Source organism: Lissotriton helveticus, chromosome 4_1 (genome assembly GCF_964261635.1).
Source record: "Lissotriton helveticus chromosome 4_1, aLisHel1.1, whole genome shotgun sequence".
NCBI classification, from domain to species: Eukaryota; Metazoa; Chordata; class Amphibia; order Caudata; family Salamandridae; genus Lissotriton; species Lissotriton helveticus.
Window position 1 is genome coordinate 1,901,284,364 of NC_136063.1, and position 23,768 is coordinate 1,901,308,131.

Consider the following 23,768-nt stretch of genomic DNA (forward strand, 5'->3'; position numbering starts at 1 on the left):
GTTATTGTTGTTTTTCACAGTTCAAAGAGTGTCAGTGGACGGCGCAGGGCCAATTTCCCTCTTCTTTCCTTACAGTACACTAGTTACCTTGACACTCTGGCTACCCCACTGGACCACGGAGTAGTGACCTGACCCCTTTATCAGCTGCCGGGGGTGTCGGGAGGGGGCAATAAGCTTTCCCCGGTGCCATCCTCGTACTGTCACATTAAGTTATTTAAACTGCAGTGTATCGCCTCCTAAAGTTTGATCTGAGACTGCACAGAAGCATCAGCGGCACACGCGCATAAATAACCTGAAAGAGAATGAAGTGAGAGGTAAGGGGGGGCTGTCAATTTCAAAGAAGGCTAACATAGTGAGGAGGCAAGATATGATCCGAAAAGATGACAAGGGAGACACTTGAGGAGAAAGAGGAAAGGCAGAGGCAAAGGAGGAAATGAAAAACGATAGATACGTTTGGGACCGCTTATTTTGCTCACTCGGTGTGCTTGCTCTCTCAGTACCATGCAGGAAATAGTACAAGGGAGTAGGCAGAAATGTAAAATGCACCCTCACTTCGATGTATGCCTAGAATGTCTTCGAGAGAGTGAAGCAAAAACGCCCTTCTCAACCAAGAAGAGGTACCTTCATCCGTCCTTTCTCTATCAATATCTCCAGAATTTAAGTCTTTCACCCATCCACCCTTTTATCATTACATTCTTCGACCATAACCTTTCAACCATTCATCCATCCTTTTACCCATCCATGCATTCTATTTCATGCATCCACCCATTATTTCACCCTATTTTATTAATCCACACACCCATCCTTTCACTCTTCAATCCAGGATTTTTTCCTGACTACTCATTCATCCTATTTTTTTAGCAATCCTTCCATACTTTCTTTCGCCCAATCATGTAAATATTCTTTTACCATTCCATCCGTCAATATTTTCATCCTTGCCTCTAGTCTTAAATCCTATTGGCCCTTCCTTCTTGTAACAGTTCAGTCCTTATTTTCGTATGTCCTTCCTTTCTCTCTTCCTTCCTGCCCCTCTCTCTCTCTCTTCCACTTTCCCTCTTTTGCTCTTCCTTTCTCCACCTGGGCCCCCTTTATTGTGATTTATCTTGTCCCCCTCTCCTCTGTATGGGGTTTCCAGACTGTGTTTCTGAGAGCTTTTGTCTGTAGAGCTGCGCAGATATTACATGTTCATAAATTTGGGGCCCCGGGGGTTTGGCGATGCGACAAGTCAAGGTAAGTGGTTTTATTTATTTATTCTGTTTTCACTATCCCATTGTTTGTCACTTTCAACCCTATGGTGTAAGGGTGCCTACGTTGGCTCTAGGCATCTGAAATTAGCAGCAGCGCAGGGGGATTTGAAGGCCTGCTCTGTATTGATGTAAATACTGTGCAGCCCTGTGTTTCAGAAGTGGCAAAGCGTGGCGTTAAGCCAAGAAGGCTAATGCCGCACTCTGTCACTTCTTCGTAAATATGCCCCTAAGATCTTCATTCGTGGTTAGGACCCACAAACTGGCCATAATATGCTCTGCAGAAGTTTTTAGATGTTTGTAGAATCAAGGTGTGGTGACTCCTCCCTGAGTCCCGGCAGAAAGGCATTTCCACAGTTTAACTGCCCAACTGAGTACGTTTTAAACCGGAGTAGGCATATTAAAGAAGGAGGACCGGAATGTAACCTTTGTAGGCAGGGGTGTAACACAGGCCCCCACAGCACTTACTTCATCCTGAATTGAATGGTGCACGGTGCGCAGTGTGCACAGCACCTTTAATAAATGAAATGGTGCGCAAGGCATGCATGACTGGGCCCCCGCAGGGAGGTGGGCCACAGAAGCTAATCTCGAATTAAATGGTGCGTGCGCAGAGGCTTGCCCCAGTCTGCATGAATTAAATGGTGCGCAACAACAACTGCTGCACGTGCGGGCCCCAGCCGGGGCCTCTGAGGCTCTTAATAAATGGTGGCTGGCCGGGGCCCATGAGGCTCTTAATAAATGGTGCCCTGCCTGGCCTCTAAGGCTCTTTATATTAAATCGTTATGGTGGGTCAGGGTGGGTGCGCGTGGCGTGCCGCACGCAGTTGCTTCTGGGACGCGTATGTGCGTTCTTCGGGGTGGGGCAGGGCTGGTGACCAATGCCCTGATTTGAATTTGTCCTGACATGCGCATTGAGCACGTGCAATCAAAAGTGTGAGTGAGACTGAGGTGTGGCATCCATTCCCAAGAAGACCCAATCACGCCCCTACGCAGGACTCACTGTTCGAATCCGTCACTGGGCCATAATTTAAATTAATGTATTACTAGCCCCCTGGCCCCTGCCTGGCTAGCCTTGCCCTGCCTGCCCATGCCTTCTGCTGCCTGCCCGTACTGTTTGCGCCAAACTCTGGAGCTGCAGGCCAGGCCCAGCCCTCAGGTCAGGTGAGTCTGCGGCCGAGCCTAGTAGCAGCAGGGGAGTGTCCGTGGGTGGTCGCGAGGACAGTCGGAGACTCAGTGTGTGGCAAGGTGGTAATCAGAATTATCGGATAATTTGGATTGGAATCAGGGAGGGCATCATGGTGGGGCCCGGCCGGCAATAAAAGTAAAACAAACAGTGTGTCTTATGCTTCTCAGCCTCACCTCCCTGTCTGTTCTTTGGCATCTTAGCCTCCCTCGATCACCTGATCATTCGACTTCTACCTGGAAAGCTCCAGCCTTTGCAGCTATTTGTCGCCCTGTGGGAGAGTGCAGTGTGTGCTGCTGTGCCTGTGACACGCACACAATCAAGAAAGGTGCTCAGATGGATGAGTGAAATGATAGATAGGAGGATACATGATGGATAGGTTTGCAAATGGTTGAATATGTTTGGATATCGATGTGCTTACTTGTATACTATTGCACGACCTGCTCTGATGTGTCTGTAAAACGTACCTTTCGTCCCGAAGTTATGGCCTGAAATTTGACCTCTTATCCTGAATTTTGACCCGTGGTAGGGCAAAGTGGTAGGTGGTGGGCTGGGCTGCCATGGGGTGTGGGGGGGCCCCCTCCATGTGCTTTGCAGGGGGGCCCCCTCAAGTTTCGTTACGCCACTGGCTACAAGCAAACCGCCGCAGCTGAATCCGCAGGAATTTGGAGAGAGTGGCTCTTGTTCTTGCCACTGCTTTGCTGATCTTTGCTGAGGGAAGACCTGCGGGGCCTCCTAGGACAACGCCTTCCGTTCTCCGTCCTCCGACTAGGCACCGAGAGGATTTTCGCCCCGGGAAGCATGAATTATATGCAGAAGACCGAAATGGACGCCGATAAACTGCCAGGACCACAAAATCCGCCGAACCGCCTCATCGAACTGCACAGGTTGCTCACATGAGGCAGGAGATGCTGAAATGCTGGCTACCTGCCGCCATCATCCTCGTGGGAGGGAGGAGCTAGGGTCACTTCCAAGCAGTTACCAGCGCCAGCAGCCCCGCTGTCTGCTTGCTCCCCCGGCACCCGCCTGACGATAGTCTTTAATCAATATTGCAATCTGCCATTGCCGATGTCAAAAGCTTTGCTGTAAAAAGACCTCCTGTCAGCTGCAACAGTTGCCAAGATCCACTACCAATTGACCGAGAAAAGTAGTATTCACAAGGCCTACTGGTAGTCTTATAAGAACCAGGCATAGGCGTTTGTTTCAAAGCTTAGCTCCTTGTTTAAAAGAGGTTGCTAAATCAGGAGGGTATGCTTAGATTGGGGTTTTAACTAGCCGAAAATAAGTGTTGGGGTTTTATCCTTGATTTAAAGTGTTCTACCAAAAATGGGGAATAATTTGAAGCTACTGTCCGACTGGTTTTTATACATTCCTGGTTACGAAATGGACACACCCTTTTTAGTGGCAGCCGGGTATGAGTTTACTTTGCTGTAGGGAACTGATGCCCTCACTAATTAGATCGCTTGCCACATCCTCCACAAAAAGAATAGCCTGATAAGGAAAATGGCCAGATTCCTGTTTAACTACTCCATTCCAAACGAGTCAGCAAGATGGAAATTAAGTGAAAACACAGAATTGAAAGAATCCCCCCTTTTAGGCAGGCACTGTAATTTTTAATGTATACCTATATTTATATGGCATCACATGAAGCTGAATCAGTTGTGGGGCATATGTTTTTCAAACCATTTGTAGTGTGTTAGTATGCCCAAGTTCAGTCAATTTATCCAAAGAGCAGAATTGGCCATAGGCATCCATGTTGGGATGGACAGGCAGGCAAGTTAGTACATTACCCCTTTCTTGTTGATGGAGTCCGATTGCAGTACATCCCTGCGCGTGACTAGACATTAAGCACACTCACACTGGCAGTGTGGAGAAGATCATACCACCATGGATGAGTTCAATCTCCTACAATTCACCCAGAGCTACTAGCTGACATAAAATCAACCTGCCATTCCAATGCATCCCTAAACTCACGTCTTCAAGACAGGAAGCACATTAGCATAATTCATGACAAGAAAAGGAGATGTGGTTAACTAGCTCAGTAGCTGATCTTGGAACTTGGCTTAGGCACTTGATAAAACAAGCATTTACAATGCAACGGTTTCGCCTTTGGAAAAGTTTGAGCTATTGGCATTGTAAATGACAACATTTGTATTTGTGTTGGTTTTGAAAACAGATAAATAAATGGCATTGTCCTTTACATTGCCAATCGCTCTAACTTTTCCAAAGGCGAAACCGTTGCATTGTAAATGCTTGTTTTCCCTCCCCCCCCCCTATTTTCTTTTCCTCCTTTGGGTGGTTGTAACGGAGGGCTTTTAGTTTTGTAAGCGTATTTTTCGCTGTTTTATTATTATGTGCCCTGGTAGTGGTGGGTGGGTGCTGAGCAGCGATTGAGATTGTTCTTGATGTGGGACTCGCGTTCTGCCTTTGCCAAAATGTACTGTTCTTTTGGTCTTTTCCTGTATTCGAAACTTCGGCTTGCTCACGGCCCACCACGGCCCTCTGGACTTTACGGATTGTCATTATCCTGTGACACCCTTTTTTCTATTATAAAATTAACCTACTTTTATCCTGTCCATGTCGGCGACTCAAAGACTTGTTGCCTTTGCCTTTCATATGAGCTATTTAGAAATCTTGTTGTCTCTCCTGTATTGCCTCGTATGTCTCTTTATTGTGGTGGCCGGCCCGGTGGGTTGTAGGCCCGTATCTGTGAGCGCCTTTTGTACAATAAAGGTTTAAAAAAAAAAATAATAATAATAATAATTTTCCTTGAAGTAGTTACAAGTTTGTTGATCAAGTTCTGTTTGTATATCTGTAATTTTTAGTAGCCACGGGTTTAGAACTATAGTGGATCGTGGCTGCCGCTCCCTGTGTGTAAGTTCATCTAGTACCGGGGAGTGGTCTAAGATGCCTCTCGGCAAAACTCAAGGGTTATAAAAATTACCAATGGAGGCTGCGTGTGTCAAAATATAGTCAATACGGGATTAGCTCTTGTGTGCATTAGAATAATATGTGTATTGGATGTCATTTGGTTTAAATGTTCGCCATATATCTGTGAGACCCATAGGTGTAGTGAAGTCTTTCATGTGCACATTAGGACGTGTCCCTGCCCGCCGGGGGTATCTATCTAAGGTGTCATCCATGGTCATGTTGTAGTCCCCTTCCAGGACCAGTGTGCCCACTGGAAGGTCAGTCAATATTTTGCCAAGAGTTGTTAGTGCTTCCTTCCCCAATGCAGGCAATGTGTAGTGGAATTAAGTTACGGGCCCTGCCTTCCCACTGGGCCTCCAGGACAGCAAATCTGCCCCCAGGGTCTGCCCAGGTACGTTTCACAATAAGAGCTAGGTTCTTTTTGACTAGAATCCCCTTACCCCGGGATCCAGTAGTATACTCCGCATGGACCAGGAGCCTATAGCCCCACCTTGTGAAGGCTTTTCTTTTATTGCCAGTCATGTGCGTCTCTTGCAACAACACTATGTCCGGAGCTTGTCTTTTCAGGTATTGTTAGACAATTCCCCTTTTAATTGTATCACCCATACATTCACGTTCCAGGTAAGTATGGAGATCGATGAGTCTAATCTATCCCCCATCATCCGATGTATAGGTAGTGAAAGTGCGATCATTGATCGAAAACATAAGGATAACGTCCCTTCTATTAGTACAACCAATGCGTGACCTGGTTCGTCTTCCCAGTAAGTGAAATCAGTTGAGAAATCTGTACGTGATAGTATGTAGACACTACGTTGTGAATTAAACATTACTTGAAACAATAAACACCCATCCCTCCACCCCCTCTCCTCCCCCCACCCGTGTATATCCTAGTCAATAACTTGTCTTAGATTTATATTCATACATGTATGCCCAAAACGATAATGCACTTGTGGGGGTGCGGAAGGGAGTACACTGCTGGTATTTGAGCAAATGTTTCCCATTGCAGTCTGGAAAATGCAATTCATCATAATTTCAATAACTCAATTGTAAGAAAGTGTTCAGTTAGTGCAGCCAGTACTGGTATTTCTGAGCAATCCTGGACACGTGTTTCTGGATGATTGCCCTTCTTCAGCAGGAAGTAGCATGTCTCTGTGGGGGGTGAGGGGTGCTTCAAATGCTTCCTGTATTTCTTCAGGTCAGTACCACTCCAAAGCATTGTTGGTAGCTCCAGACATAAGGAATGTCCATCTCGTTTTCCAGGCTGCTCGTGACGATGGCCCCAGCATTTATCACATCACTAAATAAGGTAATCTGTCTGAACTGCATATGTGCAAAAGCTAATGATCCAATCCTCAGCTTTATGGCAAAATTCAAATAGACCGTAACTGCTAGTGCAGTCTATATATGTGACGTGTATGCACACCCATGTATTATTCTGAAAGTGAGAATTTGCTCAAAATGTCGCAGAATGAGCAAACATCAGCTTACACTGTTTACACTTGGGCAGTCATACTGGGAGGTGTTTTACTGATAATGTTCTATGTGCATAACATTTCTTTCATATACATTTTGATGTACTTGCTGTTCTCACTGGCAGCCTACTTCTGATAGCATTGACAATTATTTTAGACATATATGTACCTTGCTTGGGAAATAACTTTGTATATCCTTCCTAAAGCAAAAAAGATAGATGCATGTGCATAACAATACATCTTATTTTAATTGTGAGTGTGTTCATTGTGTCTGTGGCCGCCAAAGTAAGCTAATCAATGTTGGATGAAAACACAGCACATAACCACTTTCAGTTATGGGGAACTTTTCCACTTTATATGTGCAGAAGTGTAAACAGTGTTCTTGCCCTACTTTCATACCACTCCATTAAAGCCAATATGGCAGCAACTGTGCACTGGCAGTTTAAAACGCGGATCACATTCCAAAAAGTGGAAATTCACCATGTTAATATTTATTTGAAATATTCTTGAATAGTGTTGCTTATGTTACCATATGCAACCAGACTTCTAAACGCAGTGCAAAATCCACTAAATTAACTGCTATTGAATATGTTGCCTGTTGGCCACAACATGTGCCAGCCAATTTCAAACCAATGCACCAGTGTTAAAATGCAAACACAGACAATAAAACAACAATCAATGGCATGAATTTGTGTAAGCGTAGATATATATTTATTGTATGACCAATAGCATGATCATACACAGCATAAAATCACATAGTACACAATATATATATATTTTTTTTTAAACAGTAGTTTAAAATAGCCTTTACCTCGCCGGACGAATCAGCATTTAAGACAGGGTTGCAGTTATTGCTTTTGCCATAAAAACAGAGATGCCGGTTAAAAAGACATACGTATTAATACAATCTATCCCCATCATTTCCTTACTGTCTCACTGAACAACTTTACAAACGATTTGCCCTGCTTTTTAAATGAGCCTGCATCACAATGTTATTTTACAAATTTAGGTCTCCACCACCAGGCATAGAGCAGATATCTTGATATTGTAAAAATAAGCCACCTTGTCGTGTCTTACCTAGGTATCGGTAGAGCATCAGAAGGCGTGAAAAAGAGAGCAGTTGGCAAGCCAGGATAATCCATGTTTTTCTGAGGTTTGCATAGGCAGGACAGAAGAAAATAAAATATTCTAAAGCCTCTGGGGTAGAGTGACAGGACGACCACAAAGGGGATATAGTAACATCTGCCCAGCTATTTTTCATTGCATTCAATGGGAGAATCCCTGTTTGACATTTAAAAAAAGCGGAAGTTAAGTGCCACATGCCCTAACATCGATTCAAGGACAATCAACAAAATCCAAGTACCTTTTTTTTAACAGGGGGACCATTTTTTTGTGATAGCTTTCCCACTCTGGAGTAGGCTAATTGCTGTTACTTATTCCTGTAAGGAAAAACCAACAGTATATTCCTGTATAGGCGCTGAAACACATTCCCCAGCTGCTACCACAGCCTCCTCCTCTGGTTCAATGGCAGCGCCAGTGTAAAGTTTCTGGAAGTATTCTTCCCAGACATGTGATTGTATATAAAAGTCATCTTTACTGACTTGCTTGATTGAACCCTTTGGCAGAAGGTGCCAGAAAAGCTGTCAATCTTTCTGTTTTGAAGCCTCAGCCAGGGTGTACCAGTTCTCAGCCTCCCAACTCCTTTTTGCCACATCCTGAGCCCTCTTATACATCCTCCTTCTACTTTTGATGTCATTTTTTATCCCTTGTTTTACTGCCACTGTTAAATTGCTCCTGGCTAGTCTACAATCCTCATTATACCACGGGGCGATGTTCCGTTTGGGCATGTTAGAGTTGCAGTTTACAAAAATAGGGGTTTATACTATTTATTAGTTGTTGGAAGCTAGACACAATAAAGTCATCGCTTTTGTCAGGATCACTAAGTACCATAAGGGTCTGAGCCACTTCTTTATAGATCTTTGGAAGTAATTTCCCATCGGACGCAACCTGTGGCCATTTGACTCTCCTGTTATTTGTGGTAACAACAGGGGCCATTACTTGGTGAGTTTGGCTGTATGAGATAGGGAGGCCAATTAGCCCCAGGAGAACGGCATTATGATCCCTGTCCTTGCGGTTTTGGACACTCATATCCTTAACATAGGGCCAAAGATCCAGGTCCACCATAATGTAATCGATCCTACTTCTAACAATCCCCCTCTTAAAAGTGAACTTAGCTTCCTCATCTGAGGGTGTCCGACCATTTCATGCGCGCACCCCAGGGGCTAAAGTAAAAGACAATACTTGCTGCCCGACCTTGGAACATCTTTTAATGGCCGGTATCTGGAGCTTATTTGCACCCCTAGCTTGCTCTTCCTCCTGTACTGATTCCTGTACAAAATCTACTGGCTCATAAGTCATATTAAAGTCGCAGCTATGATGAGAGAATATTTTTTCCTTCAAGAATCAAGGAAGTTGGAAACGTAGATGCAATATATGTGGACTGGACTCCTTCAATATCACTTTACTGTATTTCAAACAAGTTAACAATCTAGTTATGGAGTTATGTGTCAGTATTGGGGTATTACACATCAGGGCTTTGATGCCAGTCTCACATTTATGTCCCAATATAGCTTGGAAACGGAAATGGAAACCTGCCTGTAAGTTTATACTCTTAGGGGAAGAGATCAGTTAGGGCGTAAAACAAGTAGAGTTGATTTCACAGTCATGGATGTATGATGGGTAGTCTGGGCACAACCTTGCATTTGGGTAGGCTCTGTAGACTGTGTAGTGTAAACCTTACCAAACTGATTAATTCTGAACTGAACTAAAATGAAAGCAGCGATGAGCCCAACGATGCCTGGGATACAACCCTCAAACACAACAGAAACAGGGTGAAAGACTGTACTACAAAAGGTTACGGGAAAAGGAGGATCAAGTAGCCCAAAAAAAATAACATGAGGAAATGCTAGAAACAAAACAAACAAGAGGGAGTCAAAGCTGAGTGCAAACTGATACAAGCAGGAACCTTGCAACATATAAACGTTGACCAGTGGTTGATGACTGACTCTGTCTTGATAACCCCAGTACCTTTTTCCTCACTTCTTCCTCCTTGACCTGTGTTCCAGTAGCGGTTGGTGTCCAAACAAAATGGCGGAGCAGCGCAGGGGCAGTAACAAAGAAACAGAAACAAAAAAAAAAAAAAAAAAACACTTACCTGATGCTCTGCATTCTTCTCCTCAGTGCTCTTCTGCTCCTCTGGGCACAGGTTACCAGTTTCCCCTCCAGCCAATCTTGACGCTGCTCTCACGATGAGAGCTGCATCAGGATTGGGCGGAGCCCACTGGTTTTGCACTCCATCGAGAGCTGGGAGCCTGTGGCTGCTCGCTTCTTCACCCACCAAAGCAGCTGGGTTGGAGAGAAGTCATTGCGTATGACGGTTTGGCCATCCCAAGACGGCCGGCCAAACGGTCATTTGCGCTGACAGCAGTGCCCAACACTCCCTTTCCCCTACTGCAGTGCTGTGGCCCCGCTCACGAGACTCAGCTGGACTAAAAATAAAATGATAGTTATTTTATTTTTCATCTGCCTCTGCGGGTAGGGAGGAGAGACTACTCTGCCATAGCAGAGGAGCCACCGCTGCTGTGTTCCACCTCTAATCCTGCCCAGCCTCCACATGTCCATGCTCCACATCTTCAACTCTCCTTCCGATGTTCTAACCTTGCAACGGCTGTACTTCACTAGTAACCTACTTCCTACACGTGTAGTCGATGGCAGCAGGCTCCGTCATGATGGAGAGTAAATCCCTACACTAAACTTGAGATTCCATTTCTACGTCAATAATCCACAATGTATGCTAAATATGTAAGGGGATCCTCATAATAACATTGCCTAGAGGAACACCATCTGCACTATACTTAATACAACATGAACTAAAAATACATGCTCCTTCCCAAGTAATTGGAGATAGAGTTTCTCATTGTGTAGGAAAGCAGAAACTGGTTGTTCTTTGTGCAATTTCCATAAAACTATTTAAGGTGTATCAATTTCCACCACCGCATGATAACTGCTAGAGTGACTATTTGCATTTGCCCGGATCTGCCTGGAGAGACAAGTGCCTAAACTTGTGTTAGCAATATCTGCATTCACAGTTCAATACCCTGAGACCTTCATTGAGGTGCATCTTCTTAGTACCATCATGCGAGTTAGTGTCTTGTTAACTTTTACCTTATGTAGTCCTCTTTGATCTGAAATGGGGGGTAGGGGGGGTGAATTTTGAGAGGAAGGACGGCGTGATACCTCCACTCTGCATCAAAAAATTAACAACTCCAGCTTTCCATCACTACAGACAAGGTGTACACTGTATCCTAATGTTCCCTTGATAGATTAAAAAATGAACAGTTGTCCCTCCAGCATAGGGGCTTGTATTAAAGTGTATGGGTGATACTACATCACAAAATAGGAGCAGTGTTAATTATTGACATAAAGTTTGTACAAAAAAGTATTATAAGCACCTCTTCTACATCCTAAGTCAGAGACTGAAGAGTACTATTGACTGAATATCACCTCATCATTGGCATTTCCCTAAAGGTACACGGCATAGACCTTAACTCATAAGATACTATGGACAGTGGCCAACACAACTGTGTTTTCAAATTTTCTTTTTTAATGAAATTACTACTTGCATCAAAGAAAAAAGGTCCTCCTAAAAGTCTTAAAGTTTAATATTCACATTCTAAGTCAACAATGACCTCAAAGAAAAATGTTAAATGTGTTCGTAGCATTCAAAACCACATTTAATCAAATATGCTCTTGATGCAACTTTTTCAGAATACAAAGTATCAGATAGCAAACACGTTTCATTGCCAATGGAAGCTTATGGCAGTTTCATTAGGGAAAGAGGATCAAACTGTCACACAAATAGTATACACTGCACCCTGGCCTGTTGCCACCAGATGAAGACTTAGCAGGGGTCAAATGAGGTTTAAACGATGATTCTTTTATAGGCCACTGAAACCCCTGTTGTGCCGGAGTCAGAATGCTTGTAGTTCCCGAAATACTTTTTTTCGTTGGCATTTGGTGACACCCTGTTGATGATGCTGTTGGTGCACGAGTATTGTTACCTTGGTGTACAATGGGACCGGTAAATGTTTTAGATTTTCAAATGTAGTGCCTTGTACAGTTCAAACGGCATTTATTCCTACAAAGGCATTTAATTCCTTACCCAACTAGAGATATTAAACTATTGGGGTTGGGTCTATTCACCCTTGTATGAAATGAATAGGGATATTCAATCATTTATACACTAAGGGTTTTTTATTGTAATCAATTATGTTTGTAAATGTATTGAGTTGTTCAACATGTGATTATTTGTATAATGCATAATGTATGTTTTGTGTTTATTTTGTACAATTCATGTTGTTGTTTACGTTACAGTGTAGTCATTTGGCACACTGTTTAGTTGATAATGTTTTCTTTCTTTGCCAAATTCACAATCAAAACTTTAAAATTGAATAAAGAAAAGGCATGAGTAATTGCCAGGATAAACCTACAAAGTTGTGTTTATCTTGTTTCACACAAATAATGTGCAGAAACAACTAGAGGCCTAGGTACAATTTTCTCTATTTCTACAATTTCTGGCCCTACCTACCCTCTAACCCTCAGGGCCAAACCCCTTCCTTTTTTACGTATTGTACAGTTCAAAGTCATTTGTGTCATTACTATTGCTGCCACATTCCTTAAAGTGCCTTCACTGTAGATACTTCAGCAGTTCTCAGATTTAGGCTTTCATCCTACAGCCGCTGCTATGAAACAGCAGTGCTGGATTTATTTTTATCGAGTTGTATTTTTCGTTTTTCTTTCAGGATGTGCATCTTCATAAATTCTTCCATCACTGTCAGGCCGTTCAGTCAGGAAATACCCATGTTCCTGGAGAACTCGTGAAACATCTAAAGGTGTGTTGTGTATATCTAAAAATATATATATTTAGATTATCATTGCTTTTGAAGCTTCTACAATTTAATAAAAAGTACACTTTCAGGTAGTTAAGTTATTTAATATACATGTCTGTGATGATAGCATTATCATTAGAGAAATTAAGGATGGAACTGTAATTTTTGGATTGTAATACTGAGAAACAATAAATTACGTTGTGTCTCTTTTACTCTTATACTTCGTGGAGCCTTAAACATTTACCCGAATAGCACAACATAAGCCAAAGGAACAAGTACAACACATTTCAAATCAAAGTAGGAGATTATTGGTGAAGCTCTCCTTCCGTGAAATGTGTCTGAATATTTGGACAGATTGTGAGTGAATGAAATATTTTAATAGTTCACAGTCTTTTAAGCAAGCTGGGCTCTCCAAATTCTACAGTCTCAGGCCTTTGATGGCAGATTAGAGCTATCCCTCAGGTTAGACTGATCTTACATATTCAGATAGCAGATGAACTACTCAATTTATGGAGATCTTAAATGTTCAGACAGCAGTGTCTTCCACTAGCATACACCGATGTTAAAGGCCCAAGTTTTTAATACTAGTGCCATCCTTCATGGTGTTGGAGGATGTAGTGCCGGTCTTGACTATGTCTTTGCATCTGGGGTGTTTGGACAAAATATTGAATAAAAAATATTGTGATACAAAAATATCCTGTCAATAATATTGGGATATCAAAACATATTGGCAACACGAATAGAGTAGGTAAAAATCTCATTTTAAGTGGTGTTTTAATATAATTGTAAAAAATATTGATTTAGAAAATATCATTGCATGTAATATCATTTGTATGTGTTTTTCTAATGTAATTAATTTAGTGTGTTTGATTCTATATGTTTATTATTGTGTTTGCGTCCAATTGTTAAAATTTGGCTTTTAAGTTGTATTAATGTTTTTTTTTAAATGATGCATTTATAATTTTTTTGACATCTGGATATTGGGCTTTTAGGGATAAGGGTGAGGAGTTTTTAAAAAGTGGCTATTTTTTTTGTTTCCTTTAGCAGGCTTTTTTTTTACCACTACCTTCTATTTTGTAGTTTGTGTCATTTGTTTTCTATTTTCTTGGATCAGGGTTCATTCTGAGCAACCTATGATCAAAGATCACTAATGGGGTAATCTGCATATATATATATATTTTTTTACCTGAAATTCCTCTCCCTCTTTTAACCCCATCGGTAGGCTACATATTGAGGTAGGGAAACTGAGCTAGTGCTATCAAGTTTTAAGAAGAGACATCAAACACCATCAAAGTCATTAGAAAATCAAAAAAAGAATTGCCTTTAGCTACTTCATACTTCTAGATAAGTTGCATGTTGCATTGAAAGGACGTTTTCTTAAATTTGATAGTGCTTTTGGGGTGGTGACATTACAATGCATTCACTATAACGCATAATAGTTATAGCAATACATGTACTACTACAAGGAGGGATGTTACTAAAAGGAAAATTCGAAAGCATTATAATGACAATACATTTAAGGATTGTAATTGTATTTTAGTTATATAGCTTTCCGGGGTTTAGAGAGGAGTGGTGTTTAAGGGTAGTAAGTGGTTCTTATGGTTCAGGAGTTAGCACTGTATAGGGTTAGTAAGACAATTTTAGCGTACAATGATCGGTAGTGTTAAGCAGTAGTAAGGAATTTTCAGGGTAGTCTATGGGCATAGTAAGGAGTTTTTAGAGTTTAGAAATGGTTATTGTATGGGGTAGGAAGATTTTAGGATTTAGGGATGAGTAGTGTATAGAGGTTGCAAGGAGGATTTAGGGTTCAGGGTTGGAAAGTGTATAGAGGATAGGATTGTTTTTTTGGGTTCAGGGTTGGTTAGTACTAAGAAATAGTAACTTTTTGGGTGGTTTTCCATGCCTGGGTAGCTTTAAGTTTTATCAAGGAGTTTTTAGGGTTTCAGGAAAGGTAACATTAAAGGGAAGTAAGGGATTTTTAGGGGTGCAGGGAAGGATAGCATTCATAGTTTTTTAGAATTCTTTGGTGGGTATTGTTTATTTATTTATTTATTTGAGGTTTTATAGAGCATGAACAGGACCTGTTAGGGTATCAGAACGCTTTATAGGGATAAACATGTTACGCACAGGTTAGTCATAGGCAAAATACAAGGAATGGGGGTTAGGGAATTGAACACAATAAAACTAGAGCAGAGGTATATACAATAATCAGTGCAGTACCAAAATAAGCGAGCAACATGTCAACGATAAAAAGGGAAAACCAGCAATTGTATACGAGGGGACAAATGATAACAAAAGGCAGAGAGTACTGGCGGAACATTTGAAGGAGTGAGAATTGGTACACAGAGAGGGCCGAGCAGTACAGGAGATTATGCACAGAAATAAAAGCCATGATAAAAGGCGGTGTGCGCGACAAAAGAGAGTTATTGGAGGAATTTGCTCATTAGGAAGGCTTTACCTTCCTTTTTGAAGATTGACAGAGAAGGTATTCTTCTGATGGAAGATGGTAGCGAGTTCCAGATTCTTGGTGTAGCCCCAGAGAACGCTCGGTTATATTCAATTCTGGAAATAACTAACTCCTGAACTGCGTTTTTTAGGTGGGCATTTTCAAGAAGGGTTTTAGTTTTCTCAAGTAGCTCAGATGGAACCTTGCCGTTTTGGCCATCGAGTTGATGTGTTCACGCATATTCAGGTTGCTGTCCAAGGTTATACAGAGAGATTTGGCAGAATCCACTAAGGTCGGTGTGCGGTTGAATGCTGCGATCGAGTTAATCCATTCCAGGATATCGTTGGAGTTAATAGGGGGGAGATAAGCAGGAACTCCGGGGCATATTACCAAGATTAAGCGATATTTATCGCTTAACACGGTTAGCGGCAATATTATTATCGCCGAGCTCCGCCGATTTTTATCGCAAATAAACCTTGATATTATCAAGGTTAGCGATATTCATGCATTACCAAGCTAATGCTCTTAGCCATGTTATCCACCTACCATTGGATAACAAGGCTAAGAACTGCTCTGGGCAGGCGTTAGCTTTCGGAGATATTCGCGCTTAGCGCGAATATTTCCAAAAGTACGCCTTTGTAGGTAATAGAAGATAGCGATGTTAGCGACTGTTTACAGTCGCTAACATCTTGGCACGCCCACTTTGCATGTCATTAGCGATAAATATCACTGACATGCAAAGTGGGCCCCAAGATGATCACTATCTCCTACTAGCTGTCGCTAACTGGTGTTAGCGACAGCTAGGTAATAGGGCGATACAATTATCGCCGCTTTAGCGGGAATCATTCCCGCTAAAGCGGCGATAAGGCCCTTGGTAATATGCCCCTCCGTTTTTTGGGAATTCAGTTTGAGCTGGTTATTGGCGAGCAATTGAACAGTCAGTTGCAGGGCATCATTTAGATGGGTAATCTCCTCAAGAGAAGAGATTTTAATGTATAGCTGAGTATCATTGGCGTACATGTGGAAGGAGATGTTGGCTGTGCGAAGAATTTCAGCTAATGGTTCAAGGTAGAGATTAAAGAAGGACACCGATTGATATTGGGGAAGGAGCAGATAGGTTGCTGTTGACAAAAAATCTCTGGGTGCAGGTCTGGAGGAAGGAACCAAAGCATTTGATGATGGTACCTTCTAGACCCATCCTGTGTTTGAGCCGTTCAAGAAGTTGCTCGTGGTTGACTGTGTCGAATGCCGAAGAAAGATCCAGAAGGTTCAAGAAACAGGTTTTGCCTCGGTCAAGGGTTTGGAGAGCATCATCAACGATGTGAAGAATAGTAGTTTCAGGGCTGTGCCCAGGCGTGAACCAATATTGGAAATCGTCAAGCAATTTGAAATTAGCTATATTTTGGCTTAGTTATAGCTGCACACATTTCTCCAGCACTTTTGCAAGAAGAGGAATATTAGAAATTGGTCTGAAGCTGTCTGGAATTGCTGGATTCAGAGTGGGTTATTTTTATGAAGGGGATGACTTGCCTGGTTTTCAGGGAGTCAGGTATGGACCCTTGGAGAAGGGAAGCGTTGATAATTGTAGTCCAAATAGGAGCGATGTGTAGGGAGGTCTCTGCCAAGCAGTTTGCGGGGAGAGGGTCGTTGAAGTGGGCATTTTGGTTTTAAGGAGGATAGAATTTTTGAGATGGAATGGTCATCATATAGTTTGAAGTTGGACCAGTGAGCTTTGTTTTTGGGTGTTGCCTGGGGGGGCAGAGGATAGGAGAGATGAGACCCAGTAAGAGGAGGAGGGATGTTTGAAGTGGCATTAAGTTAGTTCCCTAGCGAATTAATTTTGGTTGTAAAGAAGGAGGAGAACTCATCACAGGTTATTAGGGATTTAGTCGTTTCTTTGGATGACTTTGCTAGTTTGTTTGATTGAAGTTTGACTATTTCGAAGAGTTTGTGGGGTCTGTACTTGGCGTTATCCAGCTCTGATCTGAAAAACTCTATTGTTTGGATATGAGGATGTTATTGTTGTAGGTATCTCTGGCCTGACGGAGAAGTTTAAGTAGGGATGCTGAGGGGTGCTGTCTCCAGTTTCTTTCATTGAGTCGTAGAGCTCTCCTTTTGCTATTTTGGGCTCCGCTGAACCAGGGGTTTTCGACTTTGATTTGGGACCTTTTGAGCTTTAACAGGGCCAGATCATCCAATATGTTGGACATAGTCGAGTTGGAGTGCTCTGCGAGGTCGTTGACCTTAGATAGAGACGGGGCGGGGGGGTGTAGGTCATTCTTGCAGCGATCAGTCAGCTTCTCGAGGTCAAGGTTCTTAGTGTTTCTGAGCCAACGTTTTGGCATCACCGGTTGCCCAGATCTTTTCATGCAGTAGTCAGGTATTAGGAAGGTGATGGCGTGGTGGTCTGACCAGTCGTATGGATCAGTTGAATTCAGCCTGACCACCGATGCCTTGATGATCATCCAAGTAGGTTGGCAGGGTGCAGGCCTGGGGGAGTGATTGGTCAGCGAGGAAGGCTTTGACAGCGTTGACCTTGGAGTCATTGGGGTCATTCCATTGAAGATTAAAGTCACAGAGGAAAATGTCATTGGAATGAGGGGAGACCTTAGAAGTAATGATTTTCATGAGGAGATCAATATATGAATGTGCCGTTCCTGCCTGGGGGTGTGGTAGAAGTGCAATTTACATAACTGAGTAGAGTTGTTACTAATGGAGAGGACAAGATTTTCGCAGGAGTCCGTGGGTTCTGCATGCAGTTCTGTGACCAGGAGGTCTGAGAGGTAGATGCATGCAATGCCTCCCCCTTTTTTTACTTGTCTATCAAGTCTAACAATGTTATAGTTTGATGGGACCAGTAAATCAAGGTAAGGGGAGGAAGATTCATTGAGCCATGACTCGTTTAGGATAGCTATATCAGTTTTATGGCTTGGGATGAGGGCGGCGATGTCAGGGGCATGTCTCACAGCTGAATGGCAGTTATTAAGGAGGCCAGAGAGTGGGGCTTCAGGATAGGAAGGGAAGGATTAGGGTACTTGTGTTAAGTTGTGGCTGTTTACTCCTCTATTACAGAGGGACAATGATCTATTGGTGTTGATTGGGATAGTGGGAATCAGGTGATCAACTTTCTTGTCAGGAGGACGGGGGCGCTGGGGAGGTCATGTAGGGTGAGAGGAGGGCTAGAGTTTCCTCCTCCGAGAGGTAGTTGGGATGTTTGCGAGGGCGAAGGTGTCTGCTGGCCAGCAGCATGGGTTGGAGGGTGGGTATGGTGAGCAGTGGAAGGACTGAGTTAAGGGAGGGCTTGAAGGTGGCGATAGAGTGTTCATTGAGGAGAAGGATGTTCTTCAAGTCTAATAGGGATTTCTGGATTCTCTGAACTATGATGGATGCTCTACTGTTCAGGGTTTCAAAGTCCTTGGATGTAGGTTGTACTAGCGGGCGAGGGTTCAGGACAAGGTCTGGCAGCAAGAGCAGGAGGCTAGGCATGGGAGCTGGAACCCCCTAAGGCTTGGTTACTGGGAGGAGGGGAGAGAAGAGAGCTTGGCGAGCTCAGTGGGGGGGTTCCGGGACTGCTGCAGGGAAAGTTAGGCTAATTGAGGGTGAGGTGATTGATGGTTACTAGGCGAGAGGACAAGGAGTGGGGATAGGAAGTGGGGGGCTGCGGTGTAGACTTATTGGTCGATGCTAAAGGTCGGGGGAGTGGAGAGAAGTTCTCTGACAGCACTAGGGGAGATACGATCTCTGGATTTGATCTGGTTGGAGAAGACATTGGGAGGATTTGTGACAATCCGATTTGAGTGGGAGGAAGAGGGGGTGGCAGCATCATTAGTAGGTCTAGATGGGAGGCCCTTACCCTTGGGTTGAGAGTTGAGTGGACCGGCGCTGTGACAGGAGTCGGGGCGACGGCAGACCCAGGGGATGCGTGGAGGAAAAAAGTACTTATTTCTTAAGGATGGAGAAGTCAGCGAATTTATTGAGATCCATGTCCGGTGCTTGGATCATGATGATGCCGTTTTTTAAAAAGGTAATGGTAAGGGCGGCTTTAAGGTTTTGGAAGGCACAATCGTGAGTTTGGCACCATAAGGAATGTTCCTGGCATTGTGTAAATTAATTAGGTTTTATATGGTAGTGCGCCATAGTGCTGTTTTCCTAGTAGAGAAATATGGTCATTGGTGATTATGCCCCTGTTGGCGTTGAAGTGCAGGTCAGAGATCAGAGTCTCAGGGTGTCTTCTCAGGAGGGAATGTTTAAAGGATTTAGCAGTTGACTTGGAAAGGTTGTGAGGGTAAGCAATGATGAAGGAGTTGCATTCTGTTGTGATAGGTCAGAGCCAGCCATCATGGGAGAATGGGCTGGTAGGTGGCCAGGGAGGGCACAGCGATGCCTATGCAATGGGCAATATCTAATCGGGGAGCGGGTTGTACAGGGAGAGGATACGAGCTAGTAATGCTAAGAGGCCGCAAACCCAGAGGCTGCGCGGTGGCATGCGGTAGGGAGCAGATACAGGTAGGGGCATCAGGAGGATGTAGTGTACCCAAACCAAGTTACCTCAGGTCAGGAGGACAGAGCAAAGTCCCTTGGGTTTTGACTTGGTTTGCAGGAGGCAATTAGGGGTTTGTAAGTTTCAAGGAGTTCTAATGTTAAGGGATAGGATGTTTTAAAGAGCTCCTTGAGCGGTAGTGTATAGGAATAGTAATAGGTTTGTAGAGTTCATGGATGGGTAGTGCTAGTATGGGGTGTTTACGATTTAGGGATGTCCATTTTTTGATTATTACCTGGCAAACAAATACTCCACAGTTCAAAATTAATGACCTTACCAAGGTTCTCCTGTCTCTTCTTAAAAGTTCATTTACTTAAATAAGATATTTGCAAGACATAATTTTCCACATTCTACTCTTATAGGCTCATTGGAAATGTGTCCTATTTATGACATGAGTTACTAGAAAGTCCTTCTTATTCATACCCAATTGTTCCCTAAGCAACTCAGCTGATCGCCATGAAGATGAAGATGCACTGCTCAAAAACCTTTAGCAGACTTTCTGAATTGGAGTGCAAATTAATTATTCAACAATTTTCTCCAGGAATGAAAAAAAAACGCACAAATTAATTTCAGACCGTTTTAAAAAACTGTGTGCTATGGAACGTTTGCCCCACTTATCAGAAGCTACTTCCCCAATCTCGGCAGAAGGGAAATTCTTCACCACTGTATACAACCCTTGAAAGTATTAGAGGCTATTTACCCTGTCTCAGCAAAAGGGAAATTCTTCACCACTAAATACAACCGTTGAAAGTATTAGAAGCTATTTACCCTGCCTCAACAAAAGGGAAATTCTACACCACTATATACAACCCTTGTAAGTAAGTGTCTGATACCTAAAAAGGTAATTAACAATCTCATGCATGTTTCTTCTTCAAGTTTGAAGGTTAGTAATGATGTCTAGAAAAAAATCAATGTCATTGTATTGCAACATGGCGCGACTAACACTTGGTCTGGTACTTATTTACAGGTCTCCTGAGTAGTGCTTGTGCATGTCCACAATACCCTAAACCTACTACCGGAGACGTCTGTGGTGTTAGGGATTAATCTTCCACAGTGTTGAGGAAGCACCTAATTCTGTGTTTTACAAACTTAAGAATTTAAAAGGAAAATAGACATTTTTGTGTTGCATTTTATTTTTCTTACTGTTTATTTTAAGGCGGTACCACAACCTATTGTTATTCCTCTGAATTGCAGACCTGCTGTCCATGCACATGTGACTCAACATGGGCCTCCTAATGTAGATGGTGCTTTTATCTTTGTGGTGGAAGCCGATGCAGCTTACCGCTTTGAAGTTTTTTATTCTTGGGTCAAATTTCCAGCTGTTGATGCTAGTTCAAACACCACTCCAGCTGCACCGAATCTGTACAGAACATATGCACTCATGGAAATACATATGTCTTATTTGGAACACCATAACTGGTTTCTTGGCTCCCTTCCACATGTACCTACACCTGTACGTTTGGGTTCATTTAATAATGATGGGACGACCTGGCCAGCTTTAGCTGAATATACACCATACACTGATACTGCTAATCAAAATCTTGTAGAAACATGAACCTTAAACCATGCTTTAGTTGCTTTATACAGACGCTTCCCTCTGTTTGTTTTGCACACCTTTTTGGCACAACCAGCAAGGGTTGGCGTGCAAGGGCAAGCTCAGTTGCCTGCAATGCCTACAATCTGTCATGTAATTGTTCATTCAGTTATGGGCAAACGACCCACTAATCATGAGGAAATACCGCTTTGGATCGCCCAAATAATCGACCAAATTGAAGCTGTGTTTCCACTTGCGGTACCACAAGACGAGCACAACATTTTGACTATGTGCTTACCCAAAGGGATGGTTCCCGCTATTGGAGACCGCAACACCTGGGGGACAGTTTTTGCCGCAGTCTATACTATCTGTCATGGCATTCCCTCTCTGTCCGTCTGACCAGACGTACTCAAACAGCTGCTGCCCTGGATTTGGGGATGAAACTAATGGGAAACTTTCCTGTAGTATCCGATTCTGACTAATGTTAAATGTGAAGCAGCTTCTCTGGCTATACACTAACAGCTCACAGCGTTTGCACAAGCTGACTGTGAATGTGATTTTTCTATAATTATTGCTAATGTTTACACATCCTTAGGATACAATAATTTGGGAACCCGACCTACCATACCACACTTGGTAAACCCAGTACAGACAAGGAAGCCAAGCAAACCCATGAGTTTGTTATAAAACCTCAGGAGAAATATAAACAAACTCAGAAACGTAAACATCGCAGAGGTTCCCCACTCCTGGAATCCTCTGAAAGACAGTATGATTTTCATGATCGCACTAAAATAAAGACTCCAGACAGGTATCAAGTTCCTGATACACATTTTCCTCATCCCTTTCAGGAATTGTCTGACCAGCAGTACGACAGAGGAAGGCGATTGCAATGCAGACAAGAAGAGTATGTGAACCCGAAAAGGGAGACACAATGCTTGTCTGATGTGAAGATAAAGGATGACAGGTTTCCTCCATATAAAGCCCCTTTTCAGAAAAAGAAAGTTGTGGTTATAACCGCTAAATATGCCACAGACATTGAGAACCCTTTTCCTGAAATGGAGTTGGGCGGTGACTCTCCTCGACAGTACCCCAGAAGTCACCATAGTGCGCCAGAATCTCCAGCAGTTTCTGCTAGCGAGAACAACTGATTCTCCTACTACAGTTGAGACCCCAGAAAGGCACGTAGCCCCTCCTGATAAGATTATATCATCTAGACATTCAGATTGAGCGTGACATAGGGCACACTCCTGAAGCAATATTCTGGGAAAATGTAACATTGTCTTACGACATCGTTCTGGCAGATGCCTCCCCAGGTTGATCAAACATCCCCCCAGGTAGAGGATGTTATACTTCCCTCCTTTTCTGCTCTTGTCCCTGAACAATGTCAAACAATGTTATGAGGCAGAATGGGCTCTTGCACTAGCCCTTGTGCTACTTCACAATCATATCAGCTGGGATAAGACATCTCTTTATAATGTCATATCCCTTAAGGTTCAGCCCGCAAGTGCAACCACGGTACTCTCTAAAATGGGATGTGAAATCACCTGTTATAGAAATACTCTTCCAATTGGAGTACCAGGGGTAATTAGACCCTGTGTCTCTCAAATGAATAATCTTCTTTTTCCTATTTTGAAAACACATTATTTTTATCGAATAGTCTTAGACTACGAACATTTACGCAGTCATTCATGCACTTTTGCAGTGCAAAACGCACATAGTATGGCAGTAATGAATAATATAGTCTGTAAAAAATACAAAACCACTTTGGCTATATCCAATGTTTTCTTCAGCCACAATCTAGTACTTGAAAGCAGAGATTGGACAGCTTTCTCGGCACTTGGCTTTCAAATGAGATATGGAAGACTCCCCATGGGCTTTAAAAAAAGCCCATGACTATGTGCCGCACGCATATTGTAATTTCAACATGATATTGACGCAGATGCATTGTCCTCTGTAGATGATATCTACCTTACAGATGATGAATTAAATCCACACTTGGCCAGAGTAGACCTCATTATATTGGGATTTGCTATAAGTTCAACCTTAGAAAGTCTCATACAACTTTTCTGAATGTTCATTTCATAGGATATGAACTTACACACGAGGGAAAGAACCTTGCACCTCATTTTTTGGAGAAGTGAACACAGTTGCAACCCACAAATTGAAATACATTGAAGAAATTACAGTCCCTGCTAGGATTTCTTGTTTTTGGGAGAACATACATGCCAGATTATGCGCAATGCATTTTAAAACTTTATGTGTTAATCCACCCTGATTTTTCCACTCCATGTTGGAGATCTTTGTAATATGACTTGCTTGCTACACAACACTTACATACACATGTAAATACCACAAACCTAGTCATTCGGATTTTACTGGGTGCAATTGGATATACCTATATCACTTTTAATGAAGGTGAAATAGTATAAATTGCATATAAATTGCATTTATATTCCAGCACGGAAATGCAT

General features: G+C 42.8%; 1 protein-coding gene across 2 annotated transcripts in view; it reads left to right on the forward strand.

Annotated features, from left to right (window-relative positions):
- Positions 1 to 23,768, forward strand: part of DOCK11 (dedicator of cytokinesis 11) — a 1,219,508-nt gene that overhangs the window by 553,047 nt on the left and 642,693 nt on the right. For both annotated transcript variants that reach the window (XM_078688544.1, XM_078688546.1), the window contains exon 23: positions 12,691 to 12,780. In XM_078688544.1, coding sequence (XP_078544670.1) covers positions 12,691 to 12,780 — 90 coding nt within the window. The remainder of the gene's footprint in view (positions 1 to 12,690; positions 12,781 to 23,768) is intronic.